The sequence below is a fragment of the Haliotis rubra genome, unplaced genomic scaffold (assembly GCF_003918875.1).
Source record: "Haliotis rubra isolate DU_JTF1 unplaced genomic scaffold, ASM391887v1 Scf499, whole genome shotgun sequence".
Lineage (NCBI taxonomy): Eukaryota > Metazoa > Mollusca > Gastropoda > Lepetellida > Haliotidae > Haliotis > Haliotis rubra.
In genome coordinates this window covers 120,272-143,799 of record NW_025767189.1, presented here as the reverse complement: position 1 = coordinate 143,799, position 23,528 = coordinate 120,272, and the positions used below count along the sequence as shown (strand labels likewise).

Sequence of the window (23,528 nt, the reverse complement as noted above, 5' to 3'; positions counted from 1 at the left end):
GACAATCCAGGGGTCAAAATCATGAGCATCGATCTACACAATTTGGATACAATGACATGTGGTCAACCATGTCAGCGAGCCTGACCACCCGATGCCATATCGTATTACGACCAAAAGTATTTGGAAAATGAAGTGTCGGCATATTTATCTTGAAAGAAACTATTTTGTAAAATAAATTGTTAAGAAGTTAATCGGCAAGATAATTTTTGTTTCTGTAAACGTTGCCATATAAAGAATGCAAGCAACACATTCTCCTGTAAGTTTACTCCTCAGGCCAGACCAATTATATTTCTTGTTTTGCAGAGTTTTGTCCTCAGAAAACCTAAAGGCAGGAGGGAAAAAAATTAAAAATAAAAATCACCAGTCCAAGTAATATTCCTATTGAAAACTAAAAGTAATTTTTGACAATTTGGTATGGGGTACAAAACAATAAAAAAAATAAGTTTAGATTTTTGGCCAATATTTCTTTTATTTTCCAGCAGGAAAATTAATTAATATTTTTGCTTCTTAAAAAAAAATGGCAATAGAAACAAGAAAAAAGGCTGTATTCCATGATTTCTTCCTCTCCAGCCTAGCACCGCGAAAAATTGCACCTTCATTGTCGGCTGGGATAGACAGCATTGTCGGCTGGGAAGACAGCAGCAGCGACGTCAAGTTCTTCATCCAGGCCAGCCTCCCTGGGACAGGCAATACTTGGATGGCTGTAGGTTTGTCGGATGACCAGACGATGGTGAGCCAGTGTTTCATAATGCAAGGAAAATATCAAATTGATGAAGGTGTTCGGGATTTTATGAGTGCTTCCAGTAGCTAATTATGACTTCACAGTCAACAGGTACATCCATTTGATCCTCAAAGAAGTGATCTTGTGTCCCCCACCATGATATAGCTGGAATATTGATGAAAGCCACGTAAACCCCAATTCACTCACTCAATCAAAGAAGTGACCTCTTTGTTCCAGGTACCCAAGAAGGTCCGGGTTAGAATATTGATATTCAATTACCCATGCTTGTCGTAAGAGGCGACTAACAGGATCGGGTGGTCTGGCTCGCTGATTTGGTTGACAAATGTCATCGGTTCCCAATTGCACAGATTGATGCTCATGCTGTTGATCACTGGATTGTCTGGTCCAGACTTGATTATTTACTGACTGCCACCATATAGCTGGAATATTGCTGAGTCCGGCATAAAACTAAACTCACTCAGTCACTCTTTGTTCCAGGGAGCAGATGGTGTGACAGAGTGTTCTTACTTCCAAGGTACCATGGCTGTCTCCAACTCTCGGAACGATGGGAGATCAAACATTCAGATTGAAACTGTAAGTATGAAACTGGTCATAAGGGGGGAAATAGGTCCCAGTACCGTGTGGTTAGGAATGACTTGATTCTATTTGGAGATTCGGCTCAGTGGTTTGACTGATACATGTGATTTGATAGTAATTCTGTTGAGATGTAGAACTGCTCATGTTACTGTCCTTGGTTTGCCTGACCCAGATTCAGTTGTCTGTCTCACTCACTCACTGTCTCATTAGTGCTCAAAGCTCTGTTCTATATTTATATACACCTTTCGGAATATGTAGTAATTTACTGCTGGTGTTCCAGGCTGGCGCTGTCATGCAGAGTGGTTCCTACACTGATGGAGTGTTCCAGTGTTCTTTTAATCTATCCAAACAAGGAAGCCTGGACCAAAATTTGTTTGACTTGACCCGAAATAGATATCTGCTGCTGGCCATGGGGGAGTCTCTCGCAGGTGATCTTTTCTAGACTTTTTGTGTTCAGGTGATCTTTGCTATACTTTTTGTGTTAAGATAAACGTACTGCATTTTTAATGTAGATCTGAGTTATCTATAGACTAAGGAGATGAACATAGACCCTTGTTATCTATAGACTAAGGAGATGAACATAGACCCTTGTTATCTATAGACTAAGGAGATGAACATAGACCCTTGTTATCTATAGACTAAGGAGATGAACATAGACCTTTATCTATAGACTAAGGAGATGAACATAGACCTTTGTTATCTATAGACTAAGGAGATGAACAAAGACCTTTGTTATCTATAGACTAAGGAGATGAACATAGACCCTTGTTATCTATAGACTAAGGAGATGAACATAGACCCTTGTTATCTAGAGATGAGCGTACTCCGTTTTCAATGTATAGCTTTATTATTTGTAAACTGGAGTGAAACGTACTGCTTTTTCAATGCAGAGCTATATTATGTGTAGGCTAAGGAGATAGATATCCTGTGTTTTCAGTATAGAACTTTGTTGCCTGTAGACATTGGAAGAAAATGCTCATGTCTGGTACAACAGACCCGCCATGTTGCGGCATTGATGCTGTGAAACAGGACCCCAGTCAGAATTAACTTCCTGTGCTTAGAGAGTCCTTCATGATAATCTACTTGATTATCAAATGTGATTAATTTTTGTACTCAGCGTCCACTATTAAGAAACATGACAAGAGGCCATATGTAACAGCCAGAGCTGCCGACTTACAGAAGTTTGAGGAACTGTCCACTGGCGCCATCCCAGACGCATTCGTCAAGGCACACGGTGAGAAGCACAAACATAACTATTAGCATCTGTACAATGATATACCAGACTATATAGTCATGTTAACCATGTTATCAGGAGAGGCATTTAAAAAAAACAACACATTTTTTTGCCGATCATGAAAAGAAATACAGTCAAATCCCGATGAGTCGAATGTCGGTGTCTCGAATATTACGCATAACTCGAAGTACCTGTCGGTCCCGACCATTCCCTGTAATAGTTGTCATCATTTGAATACCGGTTACACGAATTCGACTCATAAATACACACAATGACTCGAGAAGAAAATTTGGTCCCATGAGATTCAAACAACAGCAATCTTGTATACATAAGCCGAAGTCAGTCAATGAGAAGTTGATTGGTGTAGCAAACTGATCCAATAAACAAACCAGCGCAGCTCACACCTTTCCGCCTTTGACGGGTGAGTTCAAAAGGCAGATTAGTGATTTTACGGAAATCACTGTCTGTGCTAATCAGACTGGAACTGATAAGGTGCCCCTATTAGTGATAGGGAAATCATTAGGTAAACAAATGCTTAGGTGGAGGAATTAGGACTGGATCATCTTTTTTTCTACCCTCATAGACATACCTATGTCTCGAATACATCGATAAGTCGAATCTATTACTTGGTCCCCAGAGATTCGACTCATCGGGATTTGACTGTAGTTTGAAACCTCTACCGGTAGACTTATCTCTACATATTCTACTTACACTCAAGACTTCATCACTACATGATCAGTTGCCGTCATACAAAGCAATCTAATGTGATCATAACTCCCACACCTTGACATAGACCTACAAAAGTCTTACAAAGTAATCTTAGCACTAAAGTGATCATAACTCCCACACCTTGACAAAGACCTACAAAAGTCTTACAAAGTAATCTTAGCACTGAGGTGATCACAACTCTTACACCTTGACATAGACCTACAAAAGTCTTACAAAGTAATCTTAGCACTAAGGTGATCATAACCCCACACCTTGACAAAGACCTACAAAAGTCTTACAAAGCAATCTTAGCACTAAGGTGATCATAACCCCCACACCTTGACATAGACCTGCAAAAGTCTTACAAAGTAATCTTAGCACTGAGGTGATCACAACTCTTACACCTTGACATAGACCTACAAAAGTCTTACTAAGTAATCTTAGCACTAAGGTGATCACAACTCTTACACCTTGACATAGACCTACAAAAGTCTTACTAAGTAATCTTAGCACTGAGGTGATCACAACTCTTACACCTTGACATAGACCTACAAAAGTCTTACAAAGTAATCTTAGCACTAAGGTGATCATAACTCCCACACCTTGACATAGACCTACAAAAGTCTTACTAAGTAATCTTAGCACTGACGTGATCACAACTCTTACACCTTGACATAGACCTACAAAAGTCTTACTAAGTAATCTTAGCACTGAGGTGATCACAACTCTTACACCTTGACATAGACCTACAAAAGTCTTACAAAGTAATCTTAGCACTAAGGTGATCATAACTCTTACACCTTGACATAGACCTACAAAAGTCTTACAAAGTAATCTTAGCACTGAGGTGATCACAACTCTTACACCTTGACATAGACCTACAAAAGTCTTACAAAGTAATCTTAGCACTAAGGTGATCATAACTCCCACACCTTGACATAGACCTACAAAAGTCTTACAAAGTAATCTTAGCACTAAGGTGATCATAACTCCCACACCTTGACATAGACCTACAAAGTCTTTACTAAGTAATCTTAGCACTGAGGTGATCACAACTCCCACACCTTGACATAGACCTACAAAAGTCTTTACAAAGTAATCTTAGCACTGAGGTGATCACAACTCTTACACCTTGACATAGACCTACAAAAGTCTTACAAAGTAATCTTAGCACTAAGGTGATCATAACTCTTACACCTTGACATAGACCTACAAAAGTCTTACTAAGTAATCTTAGCACTAAGGTGATCACAACTCTTACACCTTGACATAGACCTACAAAAGTCTTACTAAGTAATCTTAGCACTGAGGTGATCACAACTCTTACACCTTGACATAGACCTACAAAAGTCTTACAAAGTAATCTTAGCACTAAGGTGATCATAACTCCCACACCTTGACATAGACCTACAAAAGTCTTACAAAGCAATCTTAGCACTAAGGTGATCATAACTCCCACACCTTGACAAAGACCTACAAAAGTCTTACAAAGCAATCTTAGCACTAAGGTGATCATAACCCCACACCTTGACATAGACCTACAAAAGTCTTACTAAGTAATCTTAGCACTAAGGTGATCATAACCCCACACCTTGACATAGACCTACAAAAGTCTTACAAAGTAATCTTAGCACTAAGGTGATCATAACCCCCACACCTTGACATAGACCTACAAAAGTCTTACAAAGCAATCTTAGCACTAAGGTGATCATAACTCCCACACCTTGACATAGACCTACAAAAGTCTTACAAAGCATCTTAGCACTAAGGTGATCATAACCCCACACCTTGACATAGACCTACAAAAGTCTTACAAAGTAATCTTAGCACTAAGGTGATCATAACCCCCACACCTTGACAAAGACCTACAAAAGTCTTACAAAGTAATCTTAGCACTAAGGTGATCATAACCCCCACACCTTGACATAGACCTACAAAAGTCTTACAAAGCAATCCTAGCACTAACGTGATCATAACCCCCACACCTTGACATAGACCTACAAAAGTCTTACAAAGCAATCCTAGCACTAAGGTGATCATAACCCCCACACCTTGACATAGACCTACAAAAGTCTTACAAAGTAATCTTAGCACTAAGGTGATCATAACCTCCACACCTTGACATAGACCTACAAAGGTCTTACAAAGCAATCTTAGCACTAAGGTGATCATAACCCCCACACCTTGACATAGACCTGCAAAAGTCTTACTAAGTAATCTTAGCACTAAGGTGATCATAACCCCACACCTTGACATAGACCTACAAAAGTCTTACTAAGTAATCTTAGCACTAAGGTGATCATAACTCCCACACCTTGACATAGACCTACAAAAGTCTTACTAAGTAATCTTAGCACTAAGGTGATCATAACTCCCATACCTTGACATAGACCTACAAAAGTCTTACTAAGTAATCTTAGCACTAAGGTGACCATACACTGTCAGCACATTGTAGTTATGGTGACCATATATTATTCTGTTTTAGGCTCCTTGATGGTTTTAGCCTGGATATTTGCTGCAAGCCTCGGTATCGTCATCGCTCGCTATTACAAGCCTCAGTGGCCTGAGAGCAAGTGCTGTGGGGAGAAAGTGTGGTTCCAGGTAGGTGCCATGATCATGTGATCATGTTGTCTTGAATTGTCATCCAGCCTTTCTGAAATGTTTACTTTGAGGCAGCAAAGCATGATACTGGGGAGAGGAGCTGACAGAATTCTGGAGATGGTGGGGTAGCCTAGAGGTTAAGCGTATGCTCGTCACGCTGAAGATCTGGGTTCGATTCCACACATGGGTCCAATGTGTGAAGCCCATTTCTGGTGTCACCCACTGTGATATTGCTTGAATATTGCTAAAATTGGCATAAACCTAAACTCACTCTCTCACTCACAGAATCTCATATAATCATTAATCGTGAAAAGTGATACCATGTGGTAATCTGTGGAATCATGAGATTTGGAGCCTCTTGGTAGCGTGTCAAGTTGGGACCTGTGAAGATCCGTGTTAGAATTGGTCTTCAGTAGCCCATGCTTGTCGTAAGAGGCGACTAAAGGGATCGGGCGGTCAGTCTTGCTGACTTGGTTGACACATGTCATCGGTTCAGAATTGCGTAGATCATGCTCATGCTGTTGATCACTGGATTGTCTGGTCCAGACTCAGTTATTTACAGACCGCCACCATATAGCTGGAATATTGCTGAGTGCCGCACCGTAAAACTAAACTCACTCACTCACTAACCATGATATTTCATGAAAAAAGTGGCAACTTTTTTTTTAATGCATTTTCATGGTTGTAAATCTCATCGCCCAAATTCTACCTCAACTATTCTTAAAGCATTAATTTCTTTGCCCACATTCTAAGAACTACAATAAACCTATGTCAGCCTGACAACACTGCTTTCTAAACAGTTAACTCTGGGAACACTGAACATGGCACACACTTTTCTGAGCCCATGATTACTTTATCCAGAAAATTATATATCCAGATGATTTCATGGCGATAAACATTATCTCCTGTCTGACATCGCAAGTCTTGAGTTTGAACTGCCTGATCCCTTTTTGTTTAAAGCCAGATAATGGAGAAATGATTCTGAAACACTGTGGCTTACATGTTTTTAATTCTTACTTTGGTGTATGTTTCTCTTTAGCTTCATCGTAGCTTCATGATGCTGGTGTTGCTGGCCGCCGTTACAGCATTCATCCTCATCTTTGTGGATGTGAAGGGCTGGAGTGAAGTGAGTACTTTCATTCAACAAGTATGACACGACTGTAATTTCAACTGTTGATTGGCATTTTAGGAGATGTTAAGTAACATTGAAGGCAAGATTCTTTATTTAATTATGATGCAACATGATGCATGGGTATATATCCTTATACCCTTGTGAAGCACTCAGTGACCATTACTGACTGACTGACTGACTGAGTTTGGTTTTACGCCGCTTTTAGCAATATTCCAGCAACATCACGGCAGGGGACACCAGAAATGGGCTTCACACATTGTACACATGTGGGGATTCAAACCCGGGTCTTCGGCGTGACGAGCCAACGCTTTAACCACTAGGCTACCCCACCGCCCCACCAATACTGAAGTCTCACATTATAACTTTGCTAGTCACGCCTACTCGGGTTCAATTCCCCATATGGGTACATTGTGTGAAGCCCATTTATTGTGTTCCCGCCGTGATATTACTGGAATATTGCTAAAAGTGGCGTGAAACTAAACTCACTCTCTCACTCTCACATTATAACAGAATAAAGAATTTGTCAGTCATAAAAGAATCTTGTCTTAACTGTTGTAAAATGTCGCTGATACTGCACAAATTCTACGTATACTACATGTGGTAGTAACACAACTCAGATTCAGGTTTGAGAAAAATGTACAAGACTAACAAAACAGTAATACAGCACCATTGGTAACAGGTCACCAACAGTAATATGGAACTTGTATTTGGTCTCTTCCAGCTTGGAGAAGAGGCTTCAAAGAAGGCTCACCCAATCCTTGGTGTCATTGTCACAGTTCTGGCAGTGCTGAATGTAAGTCAAACACTTCTCCACCATGCAGTATCAATGCATCCTTTTCCTGTCTGAAACGTCTATGTTTATCTCCTGTGTAATATGTCTATGTCTGTATCCTGTTAGACATATCCATATCTGTTTCCTGTCTGATATGTCTACCCTGGCTTTAGTCTTACATGTCTGTGTTTGTATCCTGACCGTCTGTCTGTCTCCTGTCTGATACGTCTGTCTCTTGTCTGACCATCTCTCTATATGTTTTGCTCCTGTCTGACCATCTGGCTACATATTTTTCTTTGGTCTGACATCTTACATGGAGACTCTTTAAGCTTGTCTTTACTCATTCATTTTTCTAACCTTTTGTAAACCAACAATTTTCTCATGAAATTAAAGCGAACAAAGATAAAAATAATGCACAAATAGGACAGTCAAATGTTTCCATGAAGATGGCAAAGATCGAAAATGTAGTATTTAAATCTTCACGATGAAGAGGTAGATGGCTTTAGACAGTTTTGAAGCAATTATATCCATCTGATAAAGGATCTGGGCCCTCGTGCACAAAGCCACCTAAGGGCTACAACTGACTATGTTAAACAAAGCCATCTAAGGGCTTGGACAAAGGGAGTTAGGATCATCATAGTGCTAAGAGGGCTTTGTGCAAGTGGGAAATGTATTACATTTCATACTGTTGGTGTTCATGTTAGTGTGGCAGGACGTGGAGTCATCATTTAGATGCCATCCTTACCTTGTCAGCTTGCTGATGGGGGTTAACCCATTGGTCATGTGGACAAGGCGTCCACCTTCAGATCAGAAGGTCCATGGATCTAATCCCAGCATGGGACTCAGAAATTTTATGACCGCTACATAAGTATAACATTAAACTTTCAGCCAATCATGGCTCTGTTCCGACCCCATCCGAATGATGCCAATCGACCTATCTTCAACTGGGCCCACTTCGGAGTGGGGACGGCAGCCCATATCCTTGCAGGTTGGTACCATCAGTCAGCATTACTAACTCACATGAACCTAAAGATTAAATACATTTAGGCATGGTGTGTTTCTTGTTATCTGTCGGGTTGTGCCATGTGATTGTCTGTTGATCTGTTGTTAACTGGTATCTTCTCTAAAACTACAAGGCCTTTGAAGCTGAAACTTGGTGTTACTATTTCCCCGCTATAGAGTCCTTTAAAGTTGCTAACATAAATTTAATCTGATGAACGATATGACCATAATTATTTTTTCATTATTTTGTTGAGCTTCAGAGCATTTAGACTTTATGTTAATCTATCAGTTTTGTTTCAAATTATATTCAAATGTCTTTCATGAAGATGGAAACCTTTTCGTGTAATCCATTCACTCCAAAAACCAAATAAGAGATGGAAAACATTGGTGACACAAATATGGGAGTCTTGTCAAATATCAGTTTTGCTTTGTTTGTATTCTTCAGTGGTGACAGTTTTCCTGGGTGTGAACCTTGGCAAGCCAGCCATCCCCAGCTACGTGACTTGGATCCTGGTGGGCTATGTTGTATGGCAGGTCCTCGTTGAGTTCCTCCTCGTCTGCTTCAAGTGCCAAGCCGAGTCTAAAGGTCAGTCTGATTGCCAGCATCCTCTCTTCATATTTTGTTTGTTTGTAAATCGAGTCTTGACCAGACAATCCAGTGATCAACAGCATGAGCATTGATCTATGCCATTGGGATATGATGACATGTGTCAACCAAGTCAGCGATCCTGACCACCCGATCCCTTTTGTCTCCTCTTACATCAAGCATGGGTTGCCGAAGACCAAATTCTAACCTGGATCTTATCAGGTCGCAGGTTCTCTTCAGTGTACAACACTTATGTCTGAGGCGGGATAAAGCTGGTGAATTTAACCAGCCTTGGTTGAGAATACATTGATTGGTGACCATGTTCAGTGGTTTGTCTCCTGAGAGTTTCTGGGTTTCTCCTTACACAAGCTACATTGTTCGAAGTAGGCTTCTGTTCACTCTGCAGGAAATGGGTACCTAGTAGGAATGTTATGATATTGTGACTGTTAACTTCTGGTGCCTGACAGCCAGCTTTGGTAGTATGATCCTCAGGGAGCTGAGAACGACCGTGGAGTGTAAAAGTCATCCAGGGTAATGGTATTGTGCCATTTGTAGCATGCCCTATTGTGGTGTGAAATATGAATTGTCTTATTATTTAAGTATATTTCCAGGAATTCAAACATATTTTGCATGTCATATGCACATGTACAGCTTGTTCAGCTTGACCTGATCAAGTGAATACTAATGCATTGCGTGACCGTGTCACAACTGGTTCGGTCTATTATTGTCAAGGGGTGCACCTTTGTCAGTTGATTGTCAACATGTCCGAACAACCGAGACAAGGTCGCCGTTTGAATCGAAAAATCGTCAGCACTGTCCAAACTTTCTTTAAAAAAGAATCTACAGATGGTTTAATGTTTTCGATTTGGGGTGTAGCGAATCCATGTATGCATGCTTTGCATGAATGCAACATTAATAAACATTCCTTTTCTCCCCTATTTAATGAAGTTAACTCGACCAGCCGTTTGTGCCATTTGACCTCCTGGGTCATGCATATGTAGAGTAGCTCAGGTCAAGCTGAACAAGATGTAGTACTGGTGTTGATCAGTGTTATGTGGGAATGGTATTTAGGATAGGCTCTGCCTTCAGACCCTGAGTCTGAGGTGAACGAAAATCCAGAGAGACTGGCTGTTCCCAGAGTTATTTTAGACATGCCAATAGTTTGAAATGAGCTGCAGACTAGTTGGATTTGATATATTTTATTGGTGTCAGTGTAATACCATTAGATGTATTGATATCAGTAAAATATCATTAGGTGTATTGATATCAGTAAAATATCATTAGGTGTATTGGTATCAGTAAAATATCATTAGGTGTATTGGTATCAGTGAAATATCAGGTGTATTGGTATCAGTAAAATATCATTAGGTGTATTGATATCAGTAAAATATCATTAGGTGTATTGGTATCAGTAAAATATCATTAGGTGTATTGGTATCAGTAAAATATCATTAGGTGTATTGATATCAGTAAAATATCATTAGGTGTATTGATATCAGTAAAATATCATTAGGTGTATTGGTATCAGTAAAATATCATTAGGTGTATTGGTATCAGTAAAATATCATTAGGTGTATTGGTATCAGTAAAATATCAGGTGTATTGGTATCAGTAAAATATCATTAGGTGTATTGATATCAGTAAAATATCATTAGGTGTATTGATATCAGTAAAATATCATTAGGTGTATTGGTATCAGTAAAATATCATTAGGTGTATTGGTATCAGTAAAATATCATTAGGTGTATTGATATCAGTAAAATATCATTAGGTGTATTGATATCAGTAAAATATCATTCGGTGTATTGATATCAGTAAAATATCTTTAGGTGTATTGGTATCAGTAAAATATCATTAGGTGCATTGGTATCAGTAAAATATCATTAGGTGTATTGGTATCAGTAAAATATCATTAGGTGTATTGATATCAGTAAAATATCATTAGGTGTATTGGTATCAGTAAAATATCATTAGGTGTATTGGTATCAGTAAAATATCATTAGGTGTATTGATATCAGTAAAATATCATTAGGTGTATTGATATCAGTAAAATATCATTAGGTGTATTGGTATCAGTAAAATATCATTAGGTGTATTGGTATCAGTAAAATATCATTAGGTGTATTGGTATCAGTAAAATATCATTAGGTGTATTGGTATCAGTAAAATATCATTAGGTGTATTGGTATCAGTAAAATATCATTCGGTGTATTGATATCAGTAAAATATCATTAGGTGTATTGGTTTGAGTAAAATATCATTAGGTGTATTGGTATCAGTAAAATATCATTAGGTGTATTGGTATCAGTAAAATATCATTAGGTGTATTGGTATCAGTAAAATATCATTAGGTGTATTGGTATCAGTAAAATATCATTAGGTGTATTGGTATCAGTAAAATATCATTAGGTGTATTGATATCAGTAAAATATCATTAGGTGTATTGGTATCAGTAAAATATCATTAGGTGTATTGATATCAGTAAAATATCATTAGGTGTATTGGTATCAGTAAAATATCATTAGGTGTATTGGTATCAGTAAAATATCATTAGGTGTATTGGTATCAGTATGTCTTTTGATGCTTGTGTGTCAGTATGATGTAAGTGGCCTAGCCACATGTCATTAGGTGTGTCGGTATGATGTAAGGTGGCCTAGCCACATGTCATTAGGTGTGTCAGTATGATGTAAGGTGGCCTAGCCACATGTCATTAGGTGTGTCAGTATGATGTAAGGTGGCCTAGCCACATGTCATTAGGTGTGTCAGTATGATGTAAGGTGGCCTAGCCACATGTCATTAGGTGTGTCAGTATGATGTAAGGTGGCCTAGCCACATGTCATAGGTGTAAGGTGGGTAGGTGTGTCAGTATGATGTAAGGTGGCCTAGCCACATGTCATTAGGTGTGTCAGTATGATGTAAGGTGGCCTAGCCACATGTCATTAGGTGTGTCAGTATGATGTAAGGTGGCCTAGCCACATGTCATTAGGTGTGTCAGTATGAATCTGACAAGATGAACTATTAATGATCAAAATTAATAATTCATCAGTCCACAACTTGCTTTGAATATTCCTATTAACAGCTAGTTTGTCTTGGATATAAACTGGAGGAGTCTGTGACAGTATCCCAAGGGAATAAGGTGGAACAGTTTTCTGGGCTTCAATTTAAAAAGCCTTGTGATTTACACTTTGTGAAATCGTCCTGGAAGAGTTTTGTTATCATTTGACAGACACTTACAGTTAGGACAGACTAGCAGTGCAGTGGCGCTCACTTAACTGTGTTGCTGTTGTGTTCCAGATCGCAGTGAAAATTACCAGCTTGCTCAGAAGGGAATGCCAGTTCAGAGAGAGGCTCAGCCATCAAAACCACAGGTTCTCACACCTACACCCACACAACAGACTATCACACCTTTACAGCAGACTATCACACCTTTACAATACTCTTACACCTTCACAACAGACTCTCACACCTTCACAACAGACTCTCACACCTTCACAACAGACTCTCACACCTTAACAACAGACTCTCACACCCACACAACAAACTCTCACACCTTCACAACAGACACTGACACCTTCACAACAGACTCTCACACCTTCACAACAGACTCTCACACCTTCACAACAGACTTTCACAGCAAACATTTACATCTTCACAACAGACATTTACACCTTCAAAACACTCTCACACCTTCACAGCAGACATTTACACCTTCACAACAGACATTTACACGCCCTTACAACACTCTCACACCTTCACAGCAGACATTTACACCTTCACAACACTCTCACACCTTCACAGCAGACATTTACACCTTCACAACACTCTCACACCTTCACAGCAGACATTTACACCTTCACAACAGACATTTACACGCCCTTACAACACTCTCACACCTTCACAGCAGACATTTACACCTTACACCTTCACAACAGACCTTCTCACACCTTCACAGCAGACATTTACACCTTCACACCTCTCACAACAGTAGACATTCACACCTTTACAACACTCTCACACCTTCACAGTAGACATTTACATCTTTCTCACACCTTCACAGCAGACATTTACACCTTCACAACACTCTCACACTTCTTCAACACCTTCACAGCAGACATTTACACCTTCACAACACTCTCACACCTTCACAGCAGACATTTACACTTCACAACACTCTCACACCTTCACAGCAGACATTTACACCTTCACAACACTCTCACACCTTCACAGTAGACATTTACATCTTCACAACACTCTCACACCTTCACAGCAGACATTTACACCTTCACAACACTCTCACACCTTCACAGCAGACATTTACACCTTCACAACACCCTCACACCTTCACAGCAGACATTTACACCTTCACAACAGTAATGTGTCTGGTATCAGTGCCTTTGTTTAATATGGATACCCCATTCAGATAGAGTAAAATGTCTCAAACCTGACCAGTCCATGTTTTATTCTCTTTATGCTGAGCTCCAGGCAGTTTAAGAGCAAGTAACACAGGGGCAGACAACTATGTATATACTAGTTACCACTTGTAATCATGGTTACATTTACACTGAATATGATCACATTTGTAAGCACTACTACTGCAGTATTGTCTTTAAGTGGCGCTTTAGTAGCTGAAGTGCCAATGGCTGCAGTATTGTCCTTAGGTGGCGCTTTAGTAGCTGAAGTGCCAATGGCTGCAGTATTGTCCTTAGGTGGCGCTTTAGTAGCTGAAGTGCCAATGGCTGCAGTATTGTCTTTAAGTGGCACTTTAGTAGCTGAAGTGCCAATGGCTGCAGTATTGTCCTTGTGGCTTTAGTAGCTGAAGTGTGGCGCTTTAAGTACTTTAGTGCTGAAGTGCCAATGGCTGCAGTATTGTCTTTAAGTGGCACTTTAGTAGCTGAAGTGCCAATGGCTGCAGTATTGTCTTTAAGTGGCACTTTAGTAGCTGAAGTGCCAATGGCTGCAGTATTGTCTTTAAGTGGCACTTTAGTAGCTTAGGTGGCTTCTTTTAGTAGCTGAAGTAGCTGAAGTGCCAATGGCTGCAGTATTGTCTTTAGGTGGCACTTTAGTAGCTGAAGTGCCAATGGCTGCAGTATTGTCCTTAGGTGGCACTTTAGTAGCTGAAGTGCCAATGGCTGCAGTATTGTCTTTAAGTGGCACTTTAGTAGCTGAAGTGCCAATGGCTGCAGTATTGTCTTTAAGTGGCACTTTAGTAGCTGAAGTGCCAATGGCTGCAGTATTGTCTTTAAGTGGCACTTTAGTAGCTGAAGTGCCAATGGCTGCAGTATTGTCTTTAAGTGGCACTTTAGTAGCTGAAGTGCCAATGGCTGCAGTATTGTCTTTAAGTGGCACTTTAGTAGCTGAAGTGCCAATGGCTGCAGTATTGTCTTTAAGTGGCTTTAGTAGCTGAAGTGCCAATGGCTGCAGTATTGTCTTTAAGTGGCACTTTAGTAGCACTTTAGTAGCTGAAGTGCCAATGGCTGCAGTATTGTCTTTAAGTGGCACTTTAGTAGCTGAAGTGCCAATGGCTGCAGTATTGTCTTTAAGTGGCACTTTAGTAGCTGAAGTGCCAATGGCTGCAGTATTGTCTTTAAGTGGCACTTTAGTAGCTGAAGTGCCAATGGCTGCAGTATTGTCTTTAAGTGGCACTTTAGTAGCTGAAGTGCCAATGGCTGCAGTATTGTCTTTAAGTGGCACTTTAGTAGCTGAAGTGTCAATGACAACTAAGTTAACAGGTGCTTATATAGACCTTGTCTCCTCCCCACTAATTGACCATGTCCTGTCTGTCCAGCAGGGTTCCTTGGCCCGACAGGCTCTACTCGTCTTCCACATAATTGTCATCACCGCCATCTCCGCTGCCATCATCGTCGTCATCATCATCTCCTAGACAGCTCCAACTTGGCATTCACCATGCTTATGGGCAACTAAATATCCTATCAGTTTTCCAACAGATTATATGTTCTTTTATATCCTGCTAAATATTACAGCTATTCGAAAGAGTTCCATCAAATGTGTCAAATGTTATATCCATGTGTCCGAGATAAACTGCTGAGGAAATATTATTTAAGTTTGTCCTGGAATCAGAGATGAGATGCCCCTGCAAGCGTACAGAAATCCATGCATATCAAGCCTCTCCAAAAGGCATAACATACCTTTCAATGAGGTTCCTTCAGGTAAGAGTCACTGTTTCAGACAGTGTTGCTGTATGTCTGCCTGTCATGTATGTGTATACACCGAGCATATACTGTGCGTATACGGCGAGGATATATGGTGTTTATACACCAAGATGAGCCACTGTAGACATCCTTTTTAATCCATACAAATCTGTCTCGGGGGAGGAGCCCATCAAAAGATTTTCAAGAGTAAACTTTCAGAATTAATTCAATGATGTTTTTTTTCAAGTTAAACCAAGTTGTTTCATTAGATTATTCCTAACTCTCATATAACATATAATAATGAAGAGGAACTATCAGAGTTTAATTCATATTTTAATTTTGTGTAATATATATGTATAAGGAGTCAATATCTATCTGTTCTAAATTTTGGTATGAACTGGAAATGGCATAATGGTTTTGCAAATGTGATATAATGGACTTGGCAAAGTTTCTGTGAGATGCACAAAGAGCGTGTAACAAAACATTCCTTATACCTGTTTCACACTTGTACAATGTTGAATACACATGTATATAAATATATTGCCATGTACATAAGCAAGTGACAGTTCTCTATATATTGTATATTTAACAAAAAACACATTGGTCAGACCTTTGTCATCTTTTAAAGTTCAAATGGTGTTTATAACGGAACCTCAATGTTCACATTCTATTTACAATTTATTTTATTGTGAAAGTTGTATTTTACTAAATATTTTGAACCTGACCATTGTTGTTTCTTCATCTCAGGAACATATATATTTTTCAGTATTGCACTGAAAGGTTCATGTTTTTGTTTCCGCTAACAGAAGGTAATCGCTTATGTTCCCATTGTCATGTTCATATGTGTTGACACAGGCTTGTAGTAATGCTGTCCCTTTTATTTTTGTACTATTCAATCTGCTAATAAGAATGCAATTTTATTAATTGTTTTATGTATGATATTTGATATTAAAAGATGATTGGAAAACGAGATTAATCATGTTGTGTTAATGTATGTACAGTGTTTATACACATTATAAATGTGTCACATTGTCTTCAGATAATTAGTTTTTATGTTTCGGAGGATAATGAAGATGTTCTGTGCTTGCCTCAGGCATCCAGAACGCATGTATTGTCGTTATTTCTATTTTAAAAATAGAGACAAGGAGGGGATCTTATACAAATTAAACTTTCATACGGCATGTATTTTTATGGCCATTCAGATGAAACAATAAAAATTAATTGAATTAATTATTGTTGAAAGTGCTTTGTCTGTTATTTTCTGATGTTTTCGATAAAGCATCATAGATGTCACATGGATTACAAGTTACATGAAGCAGTTAGTATTGGAACACTAGCATTACAGGAACCCCAGAAGTTACATGAAGAACAAGAAGATACAAGACACAATTTACAGGACGCACCAATGGCTCCAAAACCTAAAATTTACATTAATGTGGAACAAATTACAAAACACAAATTTAGAGACAGGCATCAAATTACAAGAAGCCGAATTTACAGGATGGGTCAAGTTTCAAAAGGCACAATTTACTGAAAGTACAACAAGTTACAACAAGCAGAATTTATTACAATATATTACAAGAAGAACGAATTACAGAAAGTACAATTTATATTTGCAACAAGTTACATTGCAACAAGATACAAAATGATTAATTTACAGAAGTGCAACCAGTTATAAAATGACTAATTTACAGAAGTGCAACCTGTTATAAAATGACTAATTTACAGAAGTGCAACCAGTTATAAAATGACTAATTAGAGGAAGTGCAACGAATAAAAGTTGTTATCCATAAAAGTTGGTCCAGAAGTGCAACAAGCCACAACACGACTAATTATCAGAAGTGCAACAAGTTACATGCAGCTTAATATGTTACAAGAAGATGTACCAAAAAAGTCTGGAAGACTAGAATTACATGGATACCAGAACTTACAGGGTGTACTTCTCCTTTACACAAGCTCTAGGTCTCATTAAGCTGTGGCCATTACATGTTGCACTGAAAGTTAGCTGGAACCCTGGAGGCTACACCAAGCCCAGATAAACTCAGTCGTCATTTATAATCACTCTCCGATCCAGGCAATTCAGTATTAGTGAAGTTTGAACACAAACCACTTTAGGTCTTTGAATGGCATGTATATGTGATACACATAAGGAAGAGAGTTTTATAGATGTCAACTTCTTTATTATGAGGAACACAACTTTCGGAGTATATCCTTACTCCGTCATCAGTAAGGATATACTCCGAAACGTTGTGTTCCTCAAATAAAAAAGTTGACATCCATGAAAACTCTCTTCCTATAAATCACTTTAGCTCTTCACAGAAACAATTACAACAGCCAGGGATATATTTACACATCCGGCAGGGTTTATATCACGGGTGTACAAGCTGGCCATTTCGCCAATGTAAATGCTTTCAGTTAAAGCTCATGAGTAACCAGGGGCGGTGGGGTAGCCTAGTGGTTAAAGCGTTGGCTCGTTACGCCGAAGACCCGGGTTCGAATCCCCACATGGGTACAATGTGTGAAGCCCATTTCTGGTGTCCCCCGGCGTGATGTTGCTGGAATATTGCTAAAAGCGGCGTAAAAACAAACTCAGTCAGTCAGTCAGTCATGAGTAACCAATTGGCTTTTCCTTAGATAATTTACACATACCAACGCCTATCCCAGGTGATACTGACTTCATTTACGTCTTACGCTAGTCCCACACCCTCATAGCAATGCATGGCCTAGGGGTATATATCTTAAGGCCTGGATTGTTACATTATATCAGTCGAAGTGACCATTACAAAAGTGCATTATGTTGAAAAATTAACACCTGTATCCCTTGTCCTAAACAAGATGATTTGACTACGAGATTTATAGTGTTTTCTGACACAATACTGGCGTCCCGTGAGCGTAATAAACAAAACAAACAGCGCCATAGATAAATGTAATTACACAACCATGTATATTTCGATTCTCAGTAAATTGGACTGACTTTGATAAATTCACCCATACATTCGACTCAACTACACTCCTAGCCCAATGTTCTATGAAAAACGTCTTGTGTGTAAGGGGCGGTGGGACAGCCTAGTGGTTAAAGCGTTCGCTCGTCACGCCGAAAACCCGGGTTCGATTCCCTACATGAGTGCTATGAGCTATTTCTGGTATCCACCGCTTGATATTGCTGGAATATTGCTAAATGCGGCGTAAAACTAAACACACTCACTCACTTTCGTGTTCCAGTCGTGATAACGCTGAGATGTGAGTGATTGCTTGTTGCGGCGGAAAACAACAGTCACTTGTGGCGTAGTCTCGGGCCGTAGTCTTGTGTCGCAGTGACGTTGCTGGGATGTCACTAAATACGGCGGTAAACCTCACCATCTCACGTCTACTGTTAGAGAGGCAGTCTAGAAGTTGTAAGTAATAGGAATGACAAGTCTTTATGGATGATCAACTTATATATTGTATGATAGCGACGTTTCGGTACAGATGCTTACACCATTTTCAAGCATGAACTTGAATGCTTGAAAACGGTATAAGTATCTTTATCATCCAAAACTGTGTTCCACAGGAGATATCGTTTTGACAGTAGATTTTGTACAATGCCCTGACAATGCTATGACGTCATGTACTTGATGACGTCACAATGCTATGACATCGCTGCACTGCAAGTCTAATGGCATGTTCAGAGATGTACATTTTTCATTGAAAATTAATGAAGAGTGATTTTGGATGATAAATAGAATCTCACCCTCGTGTCTTCTGATAGCAAATATATCAACACTCGTTGATAAAAGTAAAAATATTTGTTACTTTATCAACTCGAGTTGATATAATTGATATCAGAAGACACATGGGTGAGATTCTCTATATACCGAAACGTCGCTATTATACAATAAAGAAGTTGATCATCCATTTACTTGTCATTCCTGGGAAAATGTACTTTGTATAGAGGTTTGTTGTTTCACGTCTCACTCAGCATTATTCCAACTGTATGGCGACGTTCTGTAGCTAATCGAGTCAGGACAAGGCAATCTAGTGATTAACATCATGAGCATCGATCTATGCAATTGGGAACCGATGACATGTGTCAACCAAGTCAGCGAGCCTGACAACCCAATCCCGTTAGTCGCCTATTACGACAAGTATGGGTTACTGAAGACCAAATCTAACCCGCATCTTCACGGGTCTTGTACAGAGGCAATGTGAATGCGGACGCCCAACAGACACTTATTTTCGAAACCAGACATCATCCATGCATATTCACGAATGAAAAAAAACAGAGTAAAAATTGACCATATGAAACGGAAGGGACAAGTAATGGCGGCCATCTCAAAGGTTTAGACATTTAATCTAATGGTGGCTATTTCTCACAGGCTGATGGCAGTAGATCTGCAGCTCAGGTAGATTGATGCACTCCCCACGGCGTTATTTCTCCAAGGTAAACAATTACCAACAGAGAAGACAGGTAGGAAGTCGGTTTTATGTGTAATCAAATTAACACCTTGGGACAGCATTACCTGTGATTACAAGTAAATCATTAAGTACCTATCATTACCACGGGTCGTAGTCACGCCCAGGTAGATAATCAGGGCACTTTACCTGTATGACGTCATGTCTTGTGAATGTAAATGGGTCTGGTAAACCCGGAACACCATCAATCAATGTATCGATACGTCACGTGATCTGTATTACATAGCCCCATACCACGTGACCACTCAGGGTGAAGTTTTGCAATATGTCCATCCGATTATAATTTCATTGTGTTTACTCCTGGACAATTACCACCATGGTCAGCAGGGAAAAGGTAAGTTGATTCTCTGCTCATTTTTATATACATGTAAATGTGTACTTATTTTTATGTATTTATGCGTGTGTTTTTCATTGTTGAGTGGGAAGGCTATGTCGCTTTTTCTGTCCGTCATCAGAAATGTATTTTTCCGAACGAGATTACCCGAGCATAGGTCAAATATTTCTGTAAAAGTTAAGAAACGATACATTCAGAATCACATGTTCGAATAATGTGGTCGTATTTCTTCACTTTATCTCGAAGTTAGCTACTTTTGTGTTATATATTATCACTTACTTTAGTTCTTATGAATAATTCTTAGCTTCAAGTATACTTTAGCATCTCGTTTCATGATATTATTTCAGCATGATTTAGGATGGTACATGATGCTTTCGATGCAAAACTTATGTTCCTCTTTGTGAATTCTTCTAAACCCACGGAGAGTTTGAGCTTCCCCAAGACGTGCTGTTTTAAAACCTACTTTGAAAGACAATCTAAACACATCTATAATGTACGGTGTTATGCTCTGTCATGTTGATTTGTACTTTCGCTCCATTTCCGTCAACTAACGATCATTTAAATCTCATATTTTGGTCCGTAAAATTGGTTACGTATGTCAAAATTTGCTTAACTGCAGTCGATATGTCCGCCATTTTGAATTCAAAATATGTGCAGTTTGCAATCATCTTTTCTCAGGTTTGTTTCTCAAAGTTATTCGTCGAGACTAAACCTGTAGTGATTCAGTGTATAGTTTAAAGTTGAATACATTAATGAATGTCGTGTATCGCATTGTCAGACGTTATGTGATGTCCCTTGTCCTTGTATCAATATTACGGGTATTTTACTGGTTATTTAATATCATAATACTATTCAGTGCATTCCTATTTCCAAATAGTTTTACTGACTTCATCACATTATGACAAAGAAAGCTGAATTTAGAACTGGTTATATGACTGCTTCGAATGACCTACTTAGACTGACTGACTGAGTTTGGTTTTACGCCGCTTTTTAGCAATATTCCAGCAACATCACGGCGGTTGACACCAGAAATGGGCTTCACACATTGTGCCCATGTGGGGATTCGAGCCCGGGTTTTCGGCGTGACGAGTCAACGCTTTGACCATTAGGCTACCCCACCGCCCCGACCTACTTAGAGTTTGGAAGAGAAGACCACATTCCTCCCAGGCACGAGAAACAATGGGACATATATATTTTAATCTTTGAATACATTCACATGGCACCATCAACGAACCTGAAAAGATATAACCTTGAAGAGACCCACTGGACTAAGGCTCAACAAGTCCATTGGTAGAGTTACCTCCCTTAGATGTCATGGTAGATTCAAAGGCTAGGCTAAATTCCTTGGTCACCGAGCACCACGTCGTATGTCGGTAAACGTTCACATTACTTTGTTACGTTAGTTCATTTTTTTCGCTTGTTGTTTTGTTTGATATTTACCGCCGTACTCAACAATACACCAGCTATATGACAGTGGTATGTAAATAATCGAGTCTGGACTAGATAATCCAGTGATTGACGCCAGGAACACCGTTCTAAAAAGATTTGGATACGATGACTGCCATTAAGCCTGACGGCCTGGGTGCTGATGTACAAAACAACCTTAACGCTAAGACTATCTTAAGTCTATGTTAAGGTATGTGACTTAGGGTCACCTTAGCGGTAAGACTATCTTAAGTCTATGTTAAGGTATGTGACTTAGGGTCACCTTAGCGGTAAGGTCGCTTTGTACAACGACACCCTACCCGGGCCCAATTATTCGCCACAAAGCACATGATGCTGGGGACACGGGTTTAGGTCATTCAACAAGCAGGAACATTCTCCGTATAACAGAAACTAGCAACCCAGTCATTCGTAGTTTCGAGCACAGAAAACGTGAAATTCAATTTCATCTATTCAATCGTCTGAAAACATTTCCATTTAGTGTTAACACTACATATATGCTACTCCTCCTTGCCCGCCTGCCATTACCCGGGGCTAGGCGGATGTCATCTGTCAAGAAATCCCAGCCAGGCAGACGACATCTGAGATGGCTGATCTATGCCCAGCTGCGCAGGGAAAGTGCGATATATTGGATATGATATAACATCGCGGGGGTCTTCAATACTTTCTACTGTTTATATTGCCAATTTGACATAAATTACTAAAATATCATTTCATGTGTTTGGGACAATGATATTCAATAAAGTCCCACGTACTGGCCTTTGGGGATACATTCTAAAATTATATATAGTATGTGATGAAAAGGCAAAAGTAATAGGGTTATCAATTCTGCTTTTGATTTAGGTTTTACTTTCTACGTTGTAGTGTAGAGATCAAGTATTAACATTAGAGAATAACATGTCTCGATTCGATTTTGCGTTAAAACGCAAATGAATGTAAATGAGTGGAGTTCATGAGTGGATAAGCATTATGTGGTTTCAGCTTAATTTAAGCAATATATCGAAATGTGCTCTCATAATGTTACCTCGTGAAAAGCTCCCGAAAAGGTGTGATAACACCGGGTTTTAGCATACTGCACAAGAAAGTACACGAACGTAAGCGTGTTAACATCACAATATATCTTCAAAGGCTTCTCAAAATGATAAGAGTCATGACAATTACTGTGGCACCGACTATGTACCTCTTGAGCGAATATGTTTTAGAAATTCACTTTTCAGGCTATAAACTAACATTTGTGCAAGTTAGTTACATAAAATGTAGGTTAAAACCTTATTCTGTTCTCCAAACCCAAATAACATGTTTTATTGTAAAATCAGATACGACTAGCATGCCTTGTTGGCCTCCTGGGCGTGGTGTTTCATCTGTACATTGCGGAAGGATACAGTGGAGGAGCACCGATTGACGCATGTACTGGTATGACTCCGCGTCATGGACTCAGCCAGAGAAGCACTGAGAGGTCACCTTTCGTAATACTCGTCTCAAAGGACAGCTTCGGCCCGAATGAAAGCATTATGGGTAGGTTAAACAGTAGGGATACTCGGACAGAACATCCACTTTGGAGGGTCACGAAGGGCCAAGTCATATATTGGTGTTGAGGAGTAGCGCCCCTTAGGTGTGCCAAGATCTTGTGATCGTGAATTTGAAATCCAGATTCGCTGAGATTAAGTGAGTGAGTGAGTGAGTTGGGTTTTACGCCACTTTTACCAATACTCCTGCAATATCACGGCGGAGAACACCAGACATGGCCACTTATTGTACCCGTTCCTTCGGCATGACGAGCGAAGGCTTCAAGGTACA

General features: G+C 39.5%; 1 protein-coding gene and 1 long non-coding RNA gene across 3 annotated transcripts; one reads left to right on the top strand and one right to left on the bottom strand.

Moving 5' to 3' along the window:
* The first annotated feature begins 517 nt into the window (after window positions 1-517).
* Window positions 518-15,870, top strand: LOC124291637 (putative ferric-chelate reductase 1 homolog). Its single transcript, XM_046728688.1, has 11 exons — window positions 518-730; window positions 1,220-1,315; window positions 1,599-1,746; window positions 2,436-2,552; window positions 5,746-5,861; window positions 6,901-6,987; window positions 7,715-7,786; window positions 8,654-8,753; window positions 9,213-9,353; window positions 12,648-12,721; window positions 15,139-15,870. Exons 1-11 carry the CDS (start codon window positions 518-520, stop codon window positions 15,232-15,234), a joined length of 1,260 nt encoding a protein of 419 aa, XP_046584644.1. The 3' UTR covers window positions 15,235-15,870.
* Window positions 12,730-13,769, bottom strand: LOC124291661. 2 transcript variants are annotated; one of them, XR_006902256.1, is made up of 4 exons: window positions 13,714-13,769; window positions 13,554-13,673; window positions 13,125-13,204; window positions 12,730-13,061 (listed from the first exon to the last, which is right to left on the bottom strand). It is a non-coding gene; the product is annotated as an uncharacterized LOC124291661 (long non-coding RNA). The 2 variants fall into 2 exon arrangements; XR_006902255.1 differs by lacking the exon at window positions 12,730-13,061 and having other exon boundaries at window positions 13,096-13,204.
* Window positions 15,871-23,528: the final 7,658 nt, after the last annotated feature.

Excerpts from the sequence above, each read along its gene's own strand:
- LOC124291637 (XM_046728688.1), top strand. The coding sequence starts at position 518 with ATGGCAATAGAAACAAGAAAAAAGGCTGTATTCCATGATTTCTTCCTC. Across the intron at positions 7,787-8,653 it reads CAGTTCTGGCAGTGCTGAAT|CCAATCATGGCTCTGTTCCG; the intron begins GTAAGTCAAACA and ends TTAAACTTTCAG. Across the intron at positions 12,722-15,138 it reads CTCAGCCATCAAAACCACAG|CAGGGTTCCTTGGCCCGACA; the intron begins GTTCTCACACCT and ends CTGTCTGTCCAG.